The following is a 22,449-nucleotide window of genomic DNA, read 5'->3' on the forward strand; positions in this document are numbered from 1 at the left end:
CCTAACAATCATCCTCTGTCACTACCTTTACCCCAACATCCATCAGAGAATAGGGATTATCCTTAGCCCTCCTTTTGTTGCGGATGTATTTATAGAAACATTTTTTGTTCTCTTCAAAGGGCATGCTGATTTCCACCAGTGTGCAAAACAGTAATTTGAAATATGTCTCTGCATATATAATAGGAAATCTAATATTTGAAAAGGTGCAATAAATTTCAAAGCCACTTAAGAGAGTTAAGCTTTCAATTGTTACAGTTTTAGTAAGAAAGAAGCCTTTTGGTTCCTCTCAAAATATCAGAACTTCAATAGAAAAATTGTTCAACTTACATCACATAAGGCACCATAACGAAGTGTGGATAACAGGGAGTGGACATGACTCTCGCTGGTGAAATACAGCCGTGTACGAACATGGCGTTCAGGGGACATAACACCCCTGGAGTAACTTGAAATAAAAGAATCTTATTAGATCATAATGAGTTGTGTCCCTATTTTAGAAATAGCAGTAAACAAATAAATAAATCATACTTTTTAAAGTACTACGAGCTAGTAAGATATCTTCAATACGAAAGCTATGGAATATCTCCATTAGGAAAGTAATGTAACAATATAAAAAACTTACAGAGGGTGAAGCTTATTTACAGTATCATCATCTTGAGTTCTCTGAAGGTCAGAACGGATTTTTCTAACTAGAGGAGTGCAGTAACCTTTGGCAATCTCTAGTTTCTCAGCCTTAGAAATACCATATTCCTGTGTAAGAAGAAAATTACTTTTAAAATTCAGTTAAAGATTAAAAGGCCTTCTAATTGAAAGCTTGTCCATTAAAACCAATTAATAATCTATTAGTTTACTCTGGCTGCAAACTGTTTTGTGTAACGTTTTTATTACGTTTGATTACTGGTGTCCCTTCAAGTAACAAGGGTATGCCTTTTTGCTGTTTAATTTGACAGAGTTTTTAATTCACTAGTTAAACCACAAAAGTGGATTCACCATCTGGTATGATGCTCTTTTTCTTAAGCAAAACATGTGGGGAATTATTCCTCCTCCCTGCCCTGGATTTAGACACCTATGACGCATTTCATGTCAACTGATTTCAAGTAACTTAAAAAAAAAAAAACACACACACACACAAAAAAACCAAAACCAGTCAATAAAGAGACACAGGCACATTATGTACTTAATATGTCTATCTTAGGTTGGGGTAAACAGAAGATATCCTATTCACCTCAAATAATATTGAAATGGTAGTTAAATAAAACTGGAAAGTACTGTATCTGTTACAGCATTTACAATATTTAAAAATCTGCTCTTCCAAAAGCTTCATACTCTGTGCTGCACAATATGAAAGTGCTCGCATCATTATGATGCGTCTTCCAGTCACATCAGAAAGGAATATAAGCACTTTTCCTTTGCAGTATGTAGGCTTATCACACTTTTAAAAATTTTTCTTCCTCCTCCATGTGTCCAAATTTTTACCTACTCTTATGTAACACTGTTAAAAATTTAAGCTTAAGAGGCCCACGTAACACAACACATACTTAGTATTACTGCTCTTTTTGTACAAGGGAGTTAGAGAGATGGGCAGAGGAAGAAGTTTCTCACTGCATATGATACAGATAAATCTCTCTTACAACAATGCTCTGTAACTGCAAGGACACTTGGAGAAACGTTTAGTCTGTTCCGTCCTGTTACCACAAAGCAATTTAATGTTCTACAGCCTACAACATTTTAAAGCTAACAGGAGCGTAACAGCCTCTTGTACGGAAGTTTAACTTGTCTGCTGGCCTGAAATTTTATGAAACTTGGCAGAAAGATCTTTTTAAATTTAAATTGCTTAAAACAACTGAAATTAGATAAATTAGGATTAAAAGTGTCATTTGCAAAGAGTCTGAAAATGAAATTTCTAAAAGCAGGAAGAATGAAATTAAATGCAATTTCAGAATACACAGTTGTTCACAGAGGCTCCACTTAAATCTATGACAAATGACTGAGATGAACCATTTTAATACACTGCAGTAAGGGAAGCAGATATGTTCACAGCTTAAATTGCTAGAGAAATTAACTTTGAACACAGCTTAATGAATTATGAAACAAGTTTTTCTTATAAAAAATAATCGGCTTGTAACCAAAACACAGGAGGTAACATTAAAGGCTTCTATTACTGCAAAATACAGGAACCCTCAATAGAAAAGACAGGAGTAGACATTTTCACAAAATGTGAAAAGCTTTTCTTCTACAATTTATCCTATTTAATAACTCAAAATGCTTACCTGAGGGATCACTATGTCAGCTAAAGCCTTTGAAAGCCTGTATAATTCCATTGTGTTTTCTAATTTTAAGGAGCCATTGTGCTGCACATCATATTTTATACAGTCATAAATATCAGGAATTTTGCTAATATCATATCTTCCATTTTTTGTTTTAAAGTCCTTTTCTAGTTTGGCCCACCTGCGCAGCATCAGTTCTAATGTTTCACTGTGGTACAGCTGAATATCTGGATGGACACATATATCATATAAGTAATCAAGATCATACAAGGAACAAAAGGGAAATTTTAATGACATAGTAGTAATAGTTGAATACAGAGGGATAAAATGAATCAAATAAGTAAACTGCATTACTTCTAAGAGGGAACAGACATGCCTATGGCTAATTTTACTGCTGAAAGCATCACAATTACACGATTACATCAAGATAGTAGAAAGCTTTGCTGCACAAATGCACCGCTGGCCCTTTAAGCAAAACTACGGCACCAAGAATAAAGTATCCTACATCAAAGTTCATATATTTAAAAAAAAAAAAAAAAGGCAACCAAAAAAAGCTGTAAGAAAATTCTAGGAGGGAGGAAGAGAAGTAGGTCAACATGTATGTTTTAGAACAGACCACATATCCCATTTGTCTCTCTCTCTTGCATGTCTTAACAGCAAGAGGCAAGAGATCAGCAGAAAGGATGGATTACCCGCATTGCATGACAGGAGATTAAAGCAAATAGACAAAACCCCCTGATACTATATGCAGGTGACAATTGCACGGCTCAACCTCAGAACAGAAGCTGTTTGTATACTATACACAGCAGAGAACACTGACAGCAATTATTCCAGTATTCAGCTAGTACCAAAAACTCCCTGTGGTCATTTCCAGATCTAGTTTTTCTGGGTCATTGGTTCACCAGCATTAATATTGCGCAGCATTCTATGCAGTACATCATACAGCAAGCAACAGATCTTCAACAAAGACACATAAGTAATAAAAATGTACCTATGTAACTTAGCTTTAGTACCACCCGCTTTTCCTGTTACTTTTGTGGACTGTTGACTTTGAAATAATTAAGACAAGAATTTCTGCAAACATTTGAGGACTAGCCTGAACTTCTGAACACCACAAAAAGCCCTTAGCTGAAATATGGCCATGTGTTCCTCCTGCTTTTTACTCTAAAATTATGCATATGGAATCAGCCTGTGAAATCCCCTAAATGATTGTTGATTCAAGTTCTGCTAAAAACAAGTTTAATGAAGAAAAGTTATGCTACGATTCTCTCTCTGAGATAAACAAGAGAAACCAAATATAACTACAAAAATGGTTAAGTACCTGCAGACTTTGGATCTTCCATTCTTTGCCTGATCTGAGAAGTCAAACTCTGGATTAAGGAATAGACCTTGTCACACGTCTTCACAGGATTTTTAATAACCTGCATTGATTTTATCAGTGAGATGCTTCCAGATGGAGTAAGCTGCCATTTAAGATAAACACAGAATTATCTAAACAAACTGACTTCATTTGAAAAAAACAGGAAGATGGAACATATGAAAGATTCCAAGTATCAGAGAAAAAGCATTCTAGTAGGTTGCTATTAATTCTTGAAATAATTTCGCAATTGTCTACTCCCTTTGAGGCATTAAGAAAATAAAATACACTAAAATGCAGTAAGATTTACTAGAGATTCTAAGGCGTCGAGAAAGTAATAGGCCAACTAATTCTATACAGTAAACGTATGCAGTTTCAGGAGTTCCTGAAACTTGTTCCAAGACAGGAAAACAGGAAAGATGTTTAAAACTTTGTATGTATGTAGCAAAAATTTCTATGTATGCAGCAAAAATTTCTATGTTTGTAGCAACTTTCCATAACTTCCTTCAATAACCATTGAATTCAAAAGTTTACAAAAAATTCTGTAAGAAATGTTATTGTTAGGCTACATGCCTCACAAAATACTTTTTCTTCTAGAAAGCACCCTCCTTGGAAGAGTAACTGGAAGGAAGAACCAGATTTGCAATAGTAACTGATACATGAAAAAAAGTTTGTCATTTCTTGGTTTAGGTTTTGTTTCTATAGGACTGCAGTGCACAAAGAAGCCATTTACATGCACAAATATCAAGAATATACAAGATGTCCTTGAGGGCTGACTTAATTACAGAAACTGTAGAAGCTACAAATTATCACCAAGTTGAGTGTCACTAAAGCAGTTCAGCCAATATCCATGTAAGTTAGGCTTAGCCTAAGTTTTTCAGAAAATTCTGCATACAAAATTAAGCAACGAATGATATTAAGTAATAATTTATGTACACAAGACACATGCATATTTGCACTTTTCCCAGCTTCTTCAAATGCATAGGATAATTTGGATATGGAAAACTTCTGCCTTCTACCTAGTAGTAAGCAGTTCCTACCTCCCTATTAAGACCAAGTAAATCAGTAGGAAAGGTTCTCTGGCACACATGCAAAAACTCTTACATTGTTTTCCCAAATCACAAGTTAAAAAGAAAAAAACAAACCAAACCAAGAAAGTTATTATCACTTTATAATCTCAAAGATTAGTCACTTGCAGTGACTGTCTTAGAACAGCGTGCTCTATATAGTTCCAGCCACCTTCCAAATCCCATTATATAAATATAGCAAAAAGAAAGGGAAAAGAAATCCTTGTACACTTTCACTTTTTCCAAGTACTGCTGAATCCACTGCTGTCAGTGGTTTGGATGATACTTTTGATCTATGTGTTTACACAAATCCACATAGAGTATACATGTAGGGTAGTAAAATTATTTTGCAATAATTTGCTCCTAATAACTTTTAGAAAACAGCAGTTTAAGCTTAAATCTCATTTGTGGACTTATATTTAGTTGTTACACCAGGCAGAGTAAGGGTAATTGGAAGAGCAAGAAGTTTCTTAACAATAACAAACATTGCTTACATTTAAAACCAGGAGCAATCATGTCTGTTCTGTACTAACTCACAGTATCACAGTATCACAGTATGTTTGGGATTGGAAGGGACCTCAAAAGATCATCTAGTCCAATCCCCCTGCTGGAGCAGGAACGCTTAGGTGAGGTCGCACAGGAACATGTCCAGGCGCGTTTTGAATGTCTCCAGAGAAGGAGACTCCACAACCTCCCTGGGCAGCCTGTTCCAGTGCTCTGTCACCCTCACTGAGAAGAAGTTTTTTCTCAAATTTAAGCAGAACCTCTTGTGCTCCAGCTTGATCCCATTACCCCTTGTCCTATCATTGTTGGCCACCGAGAAGAGCCTGGCTCCATCCTCATGGCACTCACCCTTTATATATTTATAAACATTAAAAAGGTCCCCCCTTAGTCTCCTCTTCTCCAAACTAAAGAGACCCAGCTCCCTCAGCCTTTCTTCATAAGGGAGGTGCTCCACTCCCTTAATCATCTTCGTTGCCCTACGCTGGACCCTCTCCAGCAGTTCCCTGTCCTTCTTGAACTGAGGGGCTCAGAACTGGACACAATATTCCAGATGTGGTCTCACCAGGGCGGAGTAGAGGGGAAGGAGGACCTCTCTCGATCTACTAGCCACCCCCCTTGTAATACACCCCAGGATGCCATTGGCCTTCCTGGCCACGAGGGCACAGTGCTGGCTCATGGTCATCCTGTTGTCCACCAGGACCCCCAGGTCCCTTTCCCCTGCACTGCTCTCTAATATGTAATTTCCCAACCTATACTGGAACCTGGGGTTGTTCCTGCCCAGATGCAGGACTCTACACTTTCCCTTGTTAAATTTCATTAGGTTATTCCCCGCCCAACTCTCCAGCCTGTCCAGGTCCCGCTGGATGGCAGCACAGCCTTCTGGTGTGTCAGCCACACCTCCCAGCTTAGTGTCATCAGCAAACTTGCTGACAGTACACTCTATTCCCTCGTCTAAATCATTAATGAATATATTGAATAATATTGGCCCCAGCACTGACCCCTGAGGCACTCCACTAGATACTGGCCTCCAACTAGACTCCGCACCATTGACTAGCACTCTCTGGCTTCTCTCCTTAAGCCAGTTTGCAACCCACCTCACTAGTCTATTGTCTAGATCACACCTCCTCAACTTAGATGTGAGGATGCTGTGGGAGACTGTGTCAAAGGCTTTACTGAAGTCAAGGTAGACCACATCCACCGCTCTGACATCATCCATCCACCTTGTTACATTCTCATAAAAGGCTATGAGGTTGGTCAAGCATGACTTACCCTTGGTAAAGCCATGCTGACTGCCCCTAATAACCCTCTTATCCTTGATATGCCTTGAGATGGCACCAAGGATAAGCTGTTCCATTACTTTCCCAGGGACAGAGGTGAGGCTGACCGGTCTATAATTACCCGGGTCCTCCTTCTTGCCCTTTTTGAAGACTGGAGTGACATTTGCTTTCCTCCAGTCCTCGGGCACCCCCCCCGCTTCCCAAGACTTGGCAAAGATGATGGAGAGCAGTCCAGCAATGACTTCAGCCAGCTCCCTCAGCACCCGCGGATGCATCCCATCTGGACCCATGGATTTATGGATGTCCAGACTATTTAATTGCTCCCTAACCCAGTCCTCATCGACTAAAGCAAACTCCTCCATTGACCTGGCTTCATCGGGGGTCTCAGGGCTACAGGGCTCCCCAGGACAGCCTCCGGCAGAGTAGACAGAGACAAAGAAGGCATTCAGTAAGTCTGCCTTCTCTGTATCTTCTGCCACCAGGGCACCCACCCCATTCATCAGTGGGCCTACATCGCCTCTGGTATTAGTTTTATCTGCTATGTATTTGAAAAAGTTCTTTTTGCTGTCCTTGACCCCTCTCGCCAGCTGTAATTCTAAGGAGGCCTTGGCTATCCTAGCTGCCTTCCTACATCCTCTAACAGCAGCCTTATATTCTTCCCAAGTGGCCAGCCCCTGCTTCCATGACCTGTAAACTCTCCTCTTCTGCTTGAGCATACCCAACAGATCCCTATTCAACCACGCAGGCCTCCTGGCTCCCTTCCTTGACTTCCTTCGTGTGGGGCTGCTCTGATCCTGAGCGTGGAAGAAGCAATCTCTGAATGCAATCCAGCTATCTTGGGCCCCTTTTCCTTCAAGCGGTCTTGCCCATGGGATTTCCCCAAGTCAGCATAAACTATATAAACATGCACTAAATTAATGTGTTAATGAGACACTTCACTGATTGGAAAGTATTCTACTGGGTTTCAGCATCTTAGTATTCTTAGAGTTTAAAAATGGCCTTGTAGCAGATTTAATATTGCAACAACAGCATTAGGCAGGAAATACATTTTGTAATACTACACACTGTCAAAGTAAAGATTACAGAAAGTGTAAGCAATATAGTTTCATTTCTTGAATAATTAAAATGTTTTTAATGCAACAGTGAAAAATATTTACAAATGAGGTCCCTATCTACTCCTGTTTTAAAGTATGTAGCTATTCTGACTACTCAAATTGCATGACAGCTCAAAATATCTAATATTGCAATTGGTAAACCTTAATTTGCAGTTCAAACTCCTTGAAAGCACACAATAAATTTTCAAAATAGGCAGATAAAATCACTGCTCACTACTTTCACTAAAGAATTTGCATGGGTATTTATTTCATTTCATAGGAAACAAATCGTATGCTAACCTTATCGTAATCATCAGCAGTAAATTCTCTGTCTCTCTGGAGAATTTCATGAAGTCTTGCTTTAACACGATGCTGACAGCTGCTTAAAGAATCACTGTCACTGTCCAACAGACCATTCATATTAGCGCTTTTTACCATCTGGACGAGAATAGGTGTTAGCTCTCCCTCTAGGGCCAGTAGTCCCTGAAGCAAATAATACAATTATTCAGGCAAACAGATGAACATGAGAATATAAGAGTAACTTAAGAAACAAACAAACAAACCCACAAAAAACACCCCACACCCTAATTTAAATTCAAGATTTGCAGGCAATGCACATGTTTGCATAGCAGTGGCCTTCAAAATACCTCATTGGTGTGCAGGACTGTTAGAGTTGGTGGAACACTGACAGTGACATGTTATAGAGTACGCTTCCCAGCACGAGCTGAAGTGACCCTAGCATCTCAGTGGTGCCAACAATGCTCCTGGGAGGCCACAGCTGTTCAGGTCTTGGGTTGCAGGGAGTACATGGTGCCTTCTCCCTGAGTCTGGGAATAATAGCAGCCTGGCTTGCAGGGGCCATGCTCTGCTCAAGGCATTGAGTCAGCAGATAGTAGCTATGGAAAAGTCAGCAAACTGAGTAGCATTTGGGAGGACAAATGAGAGAGAGCATCTTTGCAGAGACTCTATAGAGGCAGAAGCCCAAACCCTGTGTGTCACAGAAGAACAATCAAAGTCTGCAGTTGAACAACAGGCTAATGGAGACTTCTAAAATGGAGAACAGTGGAAACTTTTGTGACTTCTCTGGCAACAGAACGGTTCTGGGATAAGAAATGAAATTGGGTGGTATCTCCTCAAGCCCGCTGTCCAAGAAGAAAGCAGGACAGATGGCTGAAAAACTTCTACACCAACACATGCAGCATGGAAACAAAGAGGAGAAATAAGAAGTTTGAACACCTCCAGAGCTTTACATTTATTGAGATCACAAAGAAGTGGTAGAATAGTTCACACAAATGGAGTTTTGTTATAGCTAGATACAAGGCCTTTTGGAAGCCAGAAATACAAGGAGGCAGAGTTGGGCTCTATAAGAAGGAGTAGCTTGAACATCAGGACCTTTGCTTTCAAACCAGTGACAAGCAAGTTGAGATCGTATTTGTAAGGATCAGAGGACAAGGACAGGGCAACATCATAGTGGGCCTCTGCTACAGACCACCTGATTTAAAAGGGGAAATATATGAAGCCTTATTAACACAACTGGAGAAAGCCTCCTGATTGCAGGCCCTGTTTTCCACAGGCACCCCTAGCCCTAGGTACCTCATGCATGGACAATATTGCAGGGGACAAGCAATACAGATTCCTGAAAAACACCCAGGACAATTCTTTGATACAGGTTACTGATGAGCTATCAAGCAGGAGCATTCCCCTGGACCTGCTACTCAGAAGTGTCAGGTATGTAGAGGTTATTGGCAGTCTTGGTAGTTGAAACCTGATATTATGACAAAACCTCGGAGAAGTGAACAAGACAAATAATTGCATTAGATCCCCAAGCAGACTTTAGCTTGTTCAAGAAATCCTATGGAGGAATGTCCTGAAGGACAAAGGTGCCTCAGACAGCTGGATTATCTTCAAAGACAACTTCGTCAAAGCACAAGAGTGGTCCACTCTGACACATGCAAAGTCATGCAGAAGGTCAGCATGAACAAAAAAGGAACACATAAAAGGTGGAAGCAGGGTTGGGCTACTTGGGAAGAACAGAGACATGACCTGAAGATGATGGGTGGAATTAAAAACCTGGAGAGGCTGTGGAGTCTCCATTCCTAGAGATACTCAGAACTTGATCGGATAATGATTCTGAGCAACCTCATCCAAACTGGCTCTGTACTCTGTGGAGCTGGTGCAGATGACCTATGGAGGCTCCTTGAAAGCTAAACCTCTCTATCACTCTGTATTATTACTGAGACTCATTCACCTAAGAAGTATTTATGTAACATTTGCACTGTCTGTGTCCTCTTACACAATTAAAAGATCTGTAAGTGAGGAAATGAGTGAATATATTACTAACAAGCGGAAGATTGATGCGTGCAAAGGGTTGTTTGGGAACAGGAGCTGAAGTAGAATTTGTCTAGAATGAAGAGCGGTAAAAGAATACTTTGGCAAGCATTATAGATGTAGGAAGTTCCAAATTATGTGTTTTACATTAATGGATCCTATAAATTCATGTTTGTAATGAAAAAAAAAAAGTTCATGCTTTTTAAACATCACCACAAAAATTTTATACTTTCATACCAAAGATACATGTAAAAAGGTATTTCTATGAAGTGCCAAGATGCAGTATAGCTACTACATCTTACTTATTAGGTATCTATTTTGATGGGCCCAAAATAAAAAGTCTCATGTAATAATTTTAAGAAACTACTTCTACTACTTCAGAAAAAAGCATGAATGTACAGTCTGTGCAAATTCCCATTAAAATATATGCAAAGTAATTTAAGTCCACGCTTGTAATAGCTTCAAACTCTCTAATTTCCTCTATATAGTTACAAATCAATGAAATATACTTCCAATGAAAAGTGTTGCCTTTTCAACTCCAAATTTTCTAGTCCAAATCACTGAGGTGACTGAAAATTGCAATTTTTGCTCATGTAAAATGAATACATTATCTCAAATCAGTTCTAATGTCTGTGCTTCAGCCAACACAGATTTCTGTCTGTCACAGAAATCTGACAAAATTTGAGTAAAGTAAGCCCTAAACAAAAAAGCAATGTGCAAATTCAAAATGTTGCCAAACACATTCTGATCTACATCAAAAGAAGCATGATCAGAAGGTCAAGGGAGGTGATTCTTCTCACCTCACACCCCTGAGGCCTGGAGGCATCCAGTTCTGAGGTCCCCAGCATAAGAAAAACATCAACCTGCTTGAGCAGGTCCAGAGGAGGGCCACAACGATGATCAACGGGCTGGAGCACCACTCCTATGGGGAAAGGCTCAGCCTGAAGAAAGTTCCAGGGAGACTTTATAGCAGCCTTACTGTACTTAAAAGGGGCTTATAACAAAGATGGGGACAAACATTTTAGCAGGGCCTTTTGTGATAGGGCAAGGGGTAACATTTTTAAACTAAAAGAAGGTAGATTCGGATTAGATATTCTTTACTGTGAGGGTGGTGAGACACTGGAACAGGCTGCCCAGAGAAGTGGTGGATGTTGCCTTCCCAGAAGTGTTCAAGGCCAGAAGGCCAGGCTGGATGAAGCTTGAGCAATCTGATCTAGTGGAAGATGCCCCTGCCTATGGCAGAAGGACTGGAACTAGATCATCTTTAGGGTCTGTTCAAACCCAAACCATTCTATGATTTTGGTGGTTATCACTGGAATGGACTAAGGTATATTGCCAGGGCTGTATAATTAAAATCTGTCTGCATCTGCTCAAAGAATTCCAAATGCTTGGCACACTGGATGCTTTTTCACATTGACATAAATGCTTTTTGAAAATACGTTTATTTAAAACACAGCCGCATTATACACTGTGGACTCCAATAAACCATAAATCTCCCCATGTCTTCAAAAGAAAAAGCAAACTTGAGAACATCAGTATTTTTAAAATTTAAAATATAGTTTTGCATTTTACCTTTGCAAAAGCTGCTGCAGTCATCTGAACACGTCCCTCATCAGAAGCGTAGATTTTGAGATCATGTCGGTAAGTGCTATGTAATCTAAGTAAACCACATCCAGGAAATCCAGCATAATCTCCTACCAAACAAACATTTTGCTCAAACTCTCATTTTTACACTGAATTATCTTCAAGGGGGATTTATGCCATTCAACACATTTTTTAAATTGTTATTATTTTTTTTACCTTGTCCACCTGGATACATACACCTGAAAGCCCTTCCAAGCTCTTCTGCTTGAACCCTGCCTGCAGGGGTTAATTCTCCTCCCCATTTTAGAACCAGAAGCAGTGATGGCTCATTTCTTCTACTATCTAATTGTACACAGAGAGAGGAATTTAGTTGTGAAGCATATTATAAATCTTTTGTGTTTTTATGCATATGAACAAAAATATCTGGACTATGCAGGGCTTCAGTAAAGGATCTCTTCAACATTATGAATCTTTAATAGCATTCTAACATTAAGAAAACATTGAACGGGAGAACGAAATGGACACTTAAACAGGGAAACCTGAAACATTGAGTGAGGAATATTTAGCATGAAATTTGAAGCAAAAAGTAGACTGAGAAAGAAATATTAAAACAAACTGGTTTCTAAATACCCTAGATTTACTTCAGTCAACAACCACAGGTCAAAGATCAAAAAAGCTTATAAAAACAGCAAATGTTGCATAAGAGTCTCTCATCATGGCCCCAAAACACCATTTTGGGTGAATAACTGAAGCTTCTTTTTACCCTAATTTTCTGTTACAAAAAGAGCAGTGTTAGAACACAAATCTACTACATAATCTTAGATGTACAATTCAGCAGATTGAGAGACTGTACGTCTTCCAACAATACAAATATTCATTCAAAACACTGTATTTCTTCTTCTTAACGTCAAGACATGTTATACTGCTAGTCCATGACTGTTTAAACACACGTGACATTCAGTGACTAGTTGCAAAAGTAATACAATACCTTCCTCTTCACTGGAAGTCTTTGGGCAACCATGAGGAAGATACGTTAACTGAACTTTGCGATTTATGCCTGAAAAATGCCCATACCTGAAGTAGGAACCAGGGAAGGTGAGAGAGGAACAGAGAGAGAAACATTTTAAATATTTTCGACCAAATCTGCCATGTTCCTTTAACAGCAAATAATAAATCTATGCTGGTCATTGATTTGTGCATTTGACCACCATTTATTGAAGCAGTGCTTAGAACAAACGTAATTCAGCAAGCACAGAATGACTACAGAAGTATCGACCATTCCATAATAAAACACTGGAAAATACTATATCTTTTTTTGACAATACTAAACAGAAAACTGATTTATAAAAAGCATTTGCAGACTGCACAAGTAATTTATCTGTTCAGATCCACAACAAAAGTGCCTATCAGTATCCAGAATCTGATCTGGCAGTGTAGATCTACTACCACTTATAGTCCTGAGACCCCAGATCTCTAAGAAACCTTGAGGACTTAGGCTGTGGGTTTTTAAATTTTCTCTTTTTTTTTTTTTAATTTTTAATTCTTTACTTTTTAATAAATTATTAAATATTTCAGGCTTAATATACAAAGCACTATTTATTTGAAATCCTGCAAGTTTGCTGTAAGTACACAGTACATATGGTGAAAGATCTTACTGGGTCCATCAGATTTCATGATGCCATACACTGCAAGACACAGACCCTACACTCAAATACTCTAAATTGAAAAGCATGCAAGATAAAACTTGAGATCAAAGAAAGTAACTTTTTCATGTAGAAAGACATGAAAGAAAGACACTAGATGAAGCAATAAGTTCAACTGAAAAGATAAGGAAAAAAAACCGAGAGATGGCCCAGGTCTCCTCCATGAAGTCAAACATGTCATCCTTTCTTTTGATAACTGCTGTGCTTGAATTAATTTATCATTACATAATTGATAACCATTGCAATCCAAGCAGCAACTGGTCAAACAGTCAAAATAGCTGAAAAAACTTTGCTGCTGCGAAGCCTGAGAATTAGACACTTACATTTCTAACACAGTCTTCAGCTGTTCAAGTTTTGCTTTACTTTCTTCAATTTCAGAATCATTGTTTTGACCAAGTTCTACAAGGAGTTGCCTTGCTATATCAAGTACTTCCTAAAGAAAGGAAAGAGGATGTACTTAAATAATTTTCTACTTGTAAAACACCACAGCAAGAAAGTAAAGACAAACTTGCCTGCAACTGTTTTGGCTTTTTCAGTTTTAGTTTTCCAGATTTATATCCATCACATTTTTCAAAGAGATCAAAAAACCTTTAAAATAATAGTGATTAAAAAACACAATTAATAAGTAAAAATACAAGTGGCTCTAAAACTTAAAGTGGTTTGATATAAGCACCTTTACACTATTTGAAAAGCATGTTAAAGCCTGCACTACAGAGGTCAAACCTACCTTTATTCAAATCCCATTTCCCGAGAAAAGTCTTCAACACATTAGGTAAATAAGGGCACTAAAAATGTTCTCCTACTGACTTGTTAAGTGTTAAAAATAAAGGTGAAGATATTCTATAAACCAAATGACATAATATTCGAACATACAGCTATGTCAATCTTCAAGAATGATCCTGAACAGAAGTAGAGACCAAAAATACCAAATAAGCAGTGCTACAGATTTATAGCATGTATGTCTGAATGCAAGAATCTTCTCTCAAAACAAATACTTACTTTTTACTGAAATTGCACCTAATTTCAGGCCAATCATGTAAGGCCCTTTAATAATGTTAACATAAAAGCATCTACCAGAAATTCAGTCACCAAACTCTGCCAAATCTAAAAGACAAAAAGCTGGTGTAGTATGATGACAGCACACACAAAAACAGTTACGATAAAAAGAGAAAGAAGTCATGGTGAAATGGTGAACCACAAATATTTTCTGCTGGTTTACTCTGAATAAAGACTTCTATAGAGAAAAATGCTGTTTCATTAAGATCGAGCAGGACTGTTCACAAGGCACAGCACAGGACGAAAGAAGTCTGCACAAGTAATTTGCAAGTCCTGTTAGAAAGAGAGGTGCGTGCTTGTTAAGTAGCTTTGACGTAAGTTAGATTTCAAACAAAACAAAACAAAACAAAAACCAACTTTTATGATGCATTTCCTGCTCTATTCATTGCTTGCACATCCCCAAGAAGTGAGCTCTGCTCTAAGGCATCCAAATTAATTTTTACCAGGATTCTACTTACTTCTGATGTTTTACTTCCATTTTCATTTTTTGTTTTGGTGTTCGGTCCCCATGGCGTATTACAGCTATAACACATCTAAGCTCCATCCTGAAATTTCAAGAGAGTTATATTTCACCATTTGATATATAACAGGGTCTTTTATTTAATATTAAGACCATCATGAATCAAGATGATTGACAATGCTGTAGTTATCTGACGTAACTACAGAAGTGATGGAAGGATATGCAAGAGTATAAGGTTAACTGAAAATTATGTAACGTAAAAATATAAATATTGATTTTGAGACTTGGGTAACTACAGAACATCTATTTTAAGTAGTTCTTAAAACAATGATTTGGGGTTCATTAAATGAGAGAGCATGTTTATTAGAAGCGTGTATTAAGTTGGTGCTAGAACAATGATTAGCAGGGAAGGAAGCTATGCATAAGAGATGCTACACTTGAAAATCTGCTGTTCTATACTCAGCTTGACTAAGGGTCAGAAACTCTGATTGCTGGCATAGCAACTGTGATTCCTTCCTTGTTTTCACCACAAAAAACAAGCGTTCATAGGGCACACCTTGTGAAGAGAAAAAAAATTCACACAAAAGTTACATTAGCAGTTTGCACAATTCAGGTGTAACTACAATTTTCTTACATTGTTCCAGAGGTGGTTGGCACAATAGGGATGTCCTCGGCTTCCAAAGGAATCGACCATGGTATCTGAAACTGCGGAGCAAGTTCTCTCATGATGATATTTCTAAAAAAAAGGGTTAAAAAGAAAAAAAAAAAAAAAAAACACACTAAGTTTAAAGCACAACTTATACAACACATACAAACTCCAAAGCAAACAGATAATAGATACATGCATTATATCAATGTGCTTTTAGAGTAGTAGTGGTTATGAGTCTCTAGGTGCATATTTTTCTTTAAATTGTATAATAAAAACCTACTTAAATGACATTTAAAGCTACTACAACTGCTAGAGAGACAACATCAGACTAATGGCACTGGATTTTTATGAAATTCCAGTTTTTGAACTCCAGTTCCTAAAAGAGTTCCTTGCATATGATTTAGTCTTGTTCATTTAAATATTCAGATACCTGACTACACAGCCTAACTGAAAGCCATTCTCATCAGAGTAACTTTAGTGATAATTTCTCAAAAGTTTCCATGATAGAACTGGAAAAACAGGTGAAGTCTTTTGTCATAACTACAAAATAACACTGCCTCCACCTTCAGAGGTTGTTAAATCTGTTTCTAAATGTTCCATTTCCCAAGTATTTCATCAAACTATACAGAGCTTCAGATTAATATCCACATAAGAAACAGCAATAATGAGGAAAAAAGTTGTGCATCTTCAAGTCAGATACGCCAAAATTTAATTTCTCAAAAGCTCAAAAAAAATCTGCTCTTACTTAGTGTCGTAGTGTATTACCTTAAGGAATAAAGCATAAGGAAAAATCATGAGATAACTTTTCACAGAGAATTCAACAATGACAACAATTTGAATAAAGAGAAATCAAAATTAGTCTGAGAACTGCAATTTTAATTCAAAAAGCGACTTAAAACAATAGGATTATAGTTGTTATCTAGGACTTCAGCTTAGCTCTTCCTCCTTTAAATAAGATCCCAGAGCATTTGTTAATGCAGAAAGTCATGCCGTATCTCATCAGTACAATCCAATCAGTTTGGTTTTACCAGTATGAAATCCACAAATATACAAGTATACACCAATGTACATTAATTTGGGTACATATAAACAGCAGCAAGCATAACCATCCAGTGGTGCTTCTTTACTTCAAACAAAATTTCAACTGCCTTGAAGAACTTAATCTGTCTTTCGAAATATGTATTCAGTTAGCTTTAGGTGTTCACAAAACACTCAGACTCAGGTGTTTTGGATTACTTTAGGAATAGGGAATGTCTTTAGGATTTATTTATTGATTAAGGACTCTTTTTAATATCTTATTTTTTAATTTAATGACTTATGTGATCTTTCATTTTAAATAATTAATTTAGGAATAAGGGATAGGTAGTACATAAACTATAGTCACATAAAACACAGTGTATAGGCAAAACTCCTGAAATAAATCAGTAAACTCTTACCCCAGTATCTTAGCACAATCATCATAGTATTTCATGGAGTTTTTCACAAAACTGAAGCCATTCACATCACAGACATAAGACTGTCCATTAGCACGCAGCAAATCAAAGCCACAAACTGTTTGCTGTTTTTAAGAATAAAAGTTCAAGTCATTGATCACCTTCCTTATGATTGCTTTTTCTAAATAAACCATATTGTAACATGTTATTCATCTGAAAACATGACAAAAATACAACAGACTTTATACTTAGTACCTTTTGCCAGTTTCATGTTACCTTCGCTCATGTAATGCAAAAATCTTCCTGTTTTTAACTTTATATCCCCAACTTGATATTACCCTTCCTACATATGCCTAGCAGTATCAGCATCAAAGGTCAAGTTCACATGTGCACATTCTGACAGTGTTTCCTCTCTACGCATAATTTTTAAGGGTGGCAGGCAAGTAATGACAAAATAAAAACATTTTTTGTCAAAAATTAAATTTGACAGGATAGTTTTGACATTGACATAATGTTGACATTAGTAGAATAAGACACTGGATGTTATTTCAACATATTACTTTTTTAGATGTCAAAGCCCCATTTGCTAGGTAAGAGATTCACACCCTACAGGCTCTAGAATGCCACCACAGTTACACACAGGTAACATGACAGACTGAAAGACAGTCTTTTAATGAGACAGGTGAAAGGAGGGTAAGAGATTGTATGAAATTTTGAAAAAAGGAATCTTAAAATCATACAAAAACGGGAACTATGAAACACTTAAAATAAGGGCCTAGTCATGTCAGTACCAAATTAATATTTAATTGGGTTCACTGTAAACACTAAGTAACAAAAGTTACAAAAACTTAACTACTGAAATTGTGTTTTGCTAATCTAGAAACCATTAACAAAAATGTATGAACATGTAATGCATAGAACAGATACACTGTGGACTAGCAAAGCGCAACAACAACATGTGAATTCAGGAAACTTTGCAACATAAAGAACCCATTCAGAACTTTTCAATGAATTAAAGGAAGAATTGGTCTAGTTTAAAATAATACGTGGATGAGGAAGTTCAACTTTCAACCTTCCTATGAGTTCTGCAGCCACTACCACTGCTGGCTCTGTGCACTAAAACGCTACAGAAGTTTCATGTAATAAACAATTAATTGACACAATGTTTGATCAGATAGGAAAGTAATCAGCTTACTTTAAAGGCAAGGCATACTTTCCAAGCAATTAACTTCTCTCTTGCATTCAGGATGACGGGATACCTCACTTCTTTTCCTTCACTATCTCGTTCTACCTTGCCATCCAGAGCTGGAGACTTCCGGGCTTCAGCATGAGCATAGTCTGGACCTACTGTGTATACCTTTATTGAAAAACAGGAACTCCTGATTCACTGTAATTAAATTACATTACATATATGCATAGGTTTTGCTAAGTCTATCTCCAATGTGACAATGACTTCAAAAGATACTGACTGCTTTCATAATTGAAAAGGTCACTCTAAGTACCTTCCTAAATGGCATTCTCTGCCTTCGATAAACACCCATCATTTACTGACAACCTAGGATAAAGTAAGAGCAGAAGACAGCTGGAGGACAGGTAAGGAAAAACAATAATTATAAAACTTGATAAATAAAAATGAATTTCCCATTTATGGTGGTAGAGAGGTAAAGAATAGTGGTGTTCTCTCCACAGCATCTGTAGAAATTGGACAGCACATTAATTTGAGAATTATTTCAATTTACTTGATTATGCAAATCTGGCTGCAGGATTATGATTTTCTTCACTAAAAAATATCTTATTTTAGGCAGGCCTAAACAAAGCAAACATCTGCTCAGCTTCGGCACAACAAGCCAGGAACTTGAGAGAATGGTTGTGCTATCTCCTCTGCCGCAGTCAGACAATGTGTTGGGTAATAAGCCTCCAGTACTTGATTCCAACAATACAAGCAAAGGTGCCCTATATCACAAGTTCTGTGTTTAGCTAGAATACGAAATACATTATTTACTTACAAACTGTATCAAAACTTCATTAAAATTAATTCTTGCCACAAAGATATACTTTCATCTTTAAGACTGAAAATGTCTTGAAGCACTTGATTGTTCTAAATATAAATAAGAGTGCACAGTTTTCATACCTTCACATCAGTGCCATCTGTAGGCATGAATTCCTCATAAATATAGGAGCCTGTTTTTCTCACACTGCTTTCAGGGGAATAAACGCTGCTTCTGCTACCAATCTGAAATGAATATTTTTCTATTAATAAACTCACAGCCTACTGCCTGAGAAACTTTAAAATTTTTTAAAATAACACACTTGTAATAAGAAAACACTTCCTGTACCAAATGAAGCAAGTAGATTTTGGTCATTCCCAGAATATTTTTATAAGATTCTGAACGTGCATGGATGGTGTATGCTTCTTTTACCTATAAGAATTTGCAGTAGCTGACAATCTCCTGCAAGGAAGAAGGTTCTTCATTCAATCTACATGTTCTACTGAAATGAATTTCTCTGATCTGCAACTACACAAGCAGGACATGACAACACAGGTACCAGCTAACACATAGATAGGACAGAATTACTCTGAAATTCTGTTAGACATCTACAACTTTAGTAGATACCTTTAGTACAATATCCCCACCTTTCGAAAGAGCCTCTGGCTTCCACCTCCAGCAGATGTTGGATAATAAATGTAAACATTGTGGTCCTCAGCACTAACTGGCTTTTCTACAAAAGGCTTTTGGAAAATTTCTCCATTCACTTCCACATGATCTTCTCCTTCAATCAAGTTGCATTCTAAAGAAACATCGTGAACAACAGAGATGTAACAATACATTCATGGAATGAAATTATTAGAGATTTGGGGTAAATTTGTAGGTTGAAATAAAAAAAGATTATATTACATAGAATAGAATAATTTCAGTTGGAAGAGACCCTCAGGATCATCAAGTTCAACTATAACCTAATCTAACTCTAGCACTAAACCATATCCCTAAAAACCTCATCTAAACAGCTTTCAAACACCTCCAGGAATAGTGACTCCACCACTTCCCTAGGCAGCCTGTTTTAACACCTAACAACCCTTTCTGTGAAGAACTCTTTCCTAATACCAAATCTAAACCTCCCCTGACGCAAATTGAGGCCATTTCCTCTTGTCACAGAATCACAGAATCAACTGAGTTGGAAAAGACCTCAGAGATCATCAAGTCCAACCCTTGGTCCAACTCCAGTCCATTTACTAGATCATGGCACTAAGTGCCATGTCCAATCTCAGTTTAAAAACTGATGGTGAGTCCACTACCTCCCTGGGCAGGCCATTCCAATGCCTGATTACTCTTTCTGGAAAGAATTTATTTCTAATATCCAGCCTAAATTTGCCCTGGCAGAGTTTAAGCCCATGCCCCCTTGTCCTATTGCTAACTGCCTGGAAGAAGAGACTAATTTCCACCTGGCTCTAACTTCCCTTCAGGTAGTTATAGAGAGTGATGAGGTCACCTCTAAGCCTCCTCTTCTCCAGACAAAACAACCCCAGCTCCCTCAGCCTCTCTCCATAGGTCTTGTGTTCAAGTCCCTTCACCAGTCTTGTTGCTCTTCTCTGGACCCGCTTCAGCACTTCAATATCTTTCCTGAACTGAGGGGCCCAGAACTGAACACAATACTCCACGTGTGGCCTCACCAATGCAGAGTACAGGGAAAGGATCACTTCCCTTGTCCTGCTGACCATGCTATTTTTGATACAGGACAGGATACCATTGGCCGCCTTGGCCACCTGGGCACACTGTTGGCTCATGTTGAGCTTCCTGTCAATTAGTACCCCCAGGGTACTAACTGACTGTCACTTGCTACTTGGGAGAAGAATCCAACACTCTCCATGATACAATCTCTTTTCAGATAGTTGTAGACAGCAATAAGGTCTCCCCTCAGCCTCTTTTCTCAAGGCTAAACAGCCCCAGCTCCCTCAACCGCTCCTCATAATACTTGTGCTCCAGGCTCACCAGCTTCATCGCTCTCCTCTGAACTCTCTCCAGTATTTCAATGTTCTTCCTATGACGAGGGGCCCAAAAATGAAAACAGTATTCAAGGTGGGGCTTCACCAGTGCCGAGTACAGCCACACAATCACTTCCCTAGTCCTGCTGGCCACACTATTCCTGAGAGAAGTCAGGATGCTGTTGGCCTTTTTGGCCACGTAGGCACACTGCTGGCTCATATTCGGCCGACTGTCAATCAACACCCCCAGATCCCTCTCTGCCAGACAGCTTTCCAGCCACACTTCCCCGAGCCTGTAGCGCTGGATGGAGTTGTTGTGACACAAGTGCAGGACCCAGCACTTGGCTTTGTTAAACCTCATACAACCTCAGCCCAACGATCCAGCCTTTCTAACCTTCAGCAGATCAACTCTCCCACCCGATTTGGTGTCATCGACAAACTTACTGAAGGTGCAGTCAATCCCCTCATCCAGATCACTGACAAAGAGATTAAACAGAAATGGCCCCAATACTGAGCCCTGGAGAACACCACTCGTGACTGGCCACCAACTGGATTTGGCTCCATTCACCACAATTCTTTGGGCCCGGACATCCAGCCAGGTTTTTATCCATCGCAGAGCACACAGTGACAAAGATTTTACTAAAGTCTAAGTACACAACATCGACAGCCTTTCTCTCATCTACTAGGTGGGTCACCTTGACAAAGAAGGAGATTAGGTTGGTCAAACAGGACCTGCCTTTCATAAACCCATAGTGACTGGGCCTGATCACATGGTTCTCTTGTACATGTCGTGTGATGTTACTCAAGATCATCGGCTCCATGACCTTCCCTGGCACCAAGGTCAAACTGACAGGCCTGTATTTCCCTGGATCCTGCTTCTGGCCCTTCTGTAAATGGGCGTCACGTTAGTCAGCTTCCAGTCAACAGTTAGCAAGGATTCCTGTAGATAATGGAAGGTGGCTTAGTGATCATCTCCATCAGCTCTCTCAAGTATCCTTGGATGGATCCCAACTGGCCCCATAGGCTTGTGGGTGTCTAACTGGTGTAGCAGGTCACTAACCATTTCCCCTGGGATTATTTGGGCTTCATTCTGCTCCCTGTCCCTGTCTTCTGGCTCAGGGGGCTGGGTACCTGGAGCACAACTGTTCTAACTACTAAAGACTGAGGCAAAGGCAGCATTTAGTACCTTAGCCTTTCCTTCATTTTCTGTCATGATGTTCCCCTCAGCATCCATCAGGGGATGGAGATTCTACTTAGTACTCCTTTTGTTGCTGATAAATTTATAGAAACATTTCTTGTTTCCTTTTCCCGTGGTGGCCAGGCTCAGCTCTAGTTGGGCTTTTGCTCTTCTAATTTTCTCCCTGCACAAGCTCATAAAATTCTTGTATTCCTCTTGAGTAGCCTGCCCATCCTTCCAAAGGTTACAAATTCTCTTTTTATTCCTAAATTCAAGCCAAAGCTCTCTATTCAGCCAGACCGGCCTTCTTCCCTGCTGGCTCGCCTTTTGGCACACGGGGACAACCTGCTCCTGCACCTCTAAGATTTCATTCTTGCAAGAAAGACCAGCCTTCCTGGACTCCTTTGGCCTTCAGAAATGCCTCCAAAGGGACTCTGCCAACCAGCCTCCTAAACAAATCAAAGCCTGACGTTCAGAAGTCCAAAGTAGCAGCTCTGCTGACCACCTTTCTAAC

At 38.7% G+C, this 22,449-nt stretch overlaps 1 protein-coding gene across 21 annotated transcripts in view; it reads right to left on the reverse strand.

Annotated features, from left to right (window-relative positions):
• PPIP5K2 (diphosphoinositol pentakisphosphate kinase 2) overlaps positions 1-22,449 on the reverse strand; it is a 61,894-nt gene that overhangs the window by 19,139 nt on the left and 20,306 nt on the right. For 20 of the 21 annotated variants that reach the window (XR_010468858.1, XM_065045454.1, XM_065045448.1 and 17 more), the window contains 16 exons: positions 19,412-19,566; positions 18,908-19,009; positions 17,972-18,133; positions 16,780-16,901; positions 15,329-15,430; positions 14,693-14,779; positions 13,691-13,766; positions 13,502-13,611; positions 12,464-12,549; positions 11,692-11,817; positions 11,464-11,585; positions 7,864-8,046; positions 3,586-3,727; positions 2,268-2,491; positions 620-747; positions 328-442 (listed from right to left, as the gene is read on the reverse strand). Coding sequence is in view for 20 of the 21 variants with exons in the window: in XM_065045454.1 (XP_064901526.1) it covers positions 328-442; positions 620-747; positions 2,268-2,491; positions 3,586-3,727; positions 7,864-8,046; positions 11,464-11,585; positions 11,692-11,817; positions 12,464-12,549; positions 13,502-13,611; positions 13,691-13,766; positions 14,693-14,779; positions 15,329-15,430; positions 16,780-16,901; positions 17,972-18,133; positions 18,908-19,009; positions 19,412-19,566 (2,042 nt within the window). In the remaining variant the exon portion in view is untranslated. Of the gene's footprint in view, positions 1-327; positions 443-619; positions 748-2,267; positions 2,492-3,585; positions 3,728-7,863; positions 8,047-11,463; positions 11,586-11,691; positions 11,818-12,463; positions 12,550-13,501; positions 13,612-13,686; positions 13,767-14,692; positions 14,780-15,328; positions 15,431-16,779; positions 16,902-17,971; positions 18,134-18,907; positions 19,010-19,411; positions 19,567-22,449 lie in introns of all 21 variants that reach the window. The other variant, XM_065045438.1, reaches the window with a different exon arrangement.

The sequence above is a fragment of the Columba livia genome, chromosome Z, assembly GCF_036013475.1.
Source record: "Columba livia isolate bColLiv1 breed racing homer chromosome Z, bColLiv1.pat.W.v2, whole genome shotgun sequence".
Taxonomy (NCBI): Eukaryota; Metazoa; Chordata; class Aves; order Columbiformes; family Columbidae; genus Columba; species Columba livia.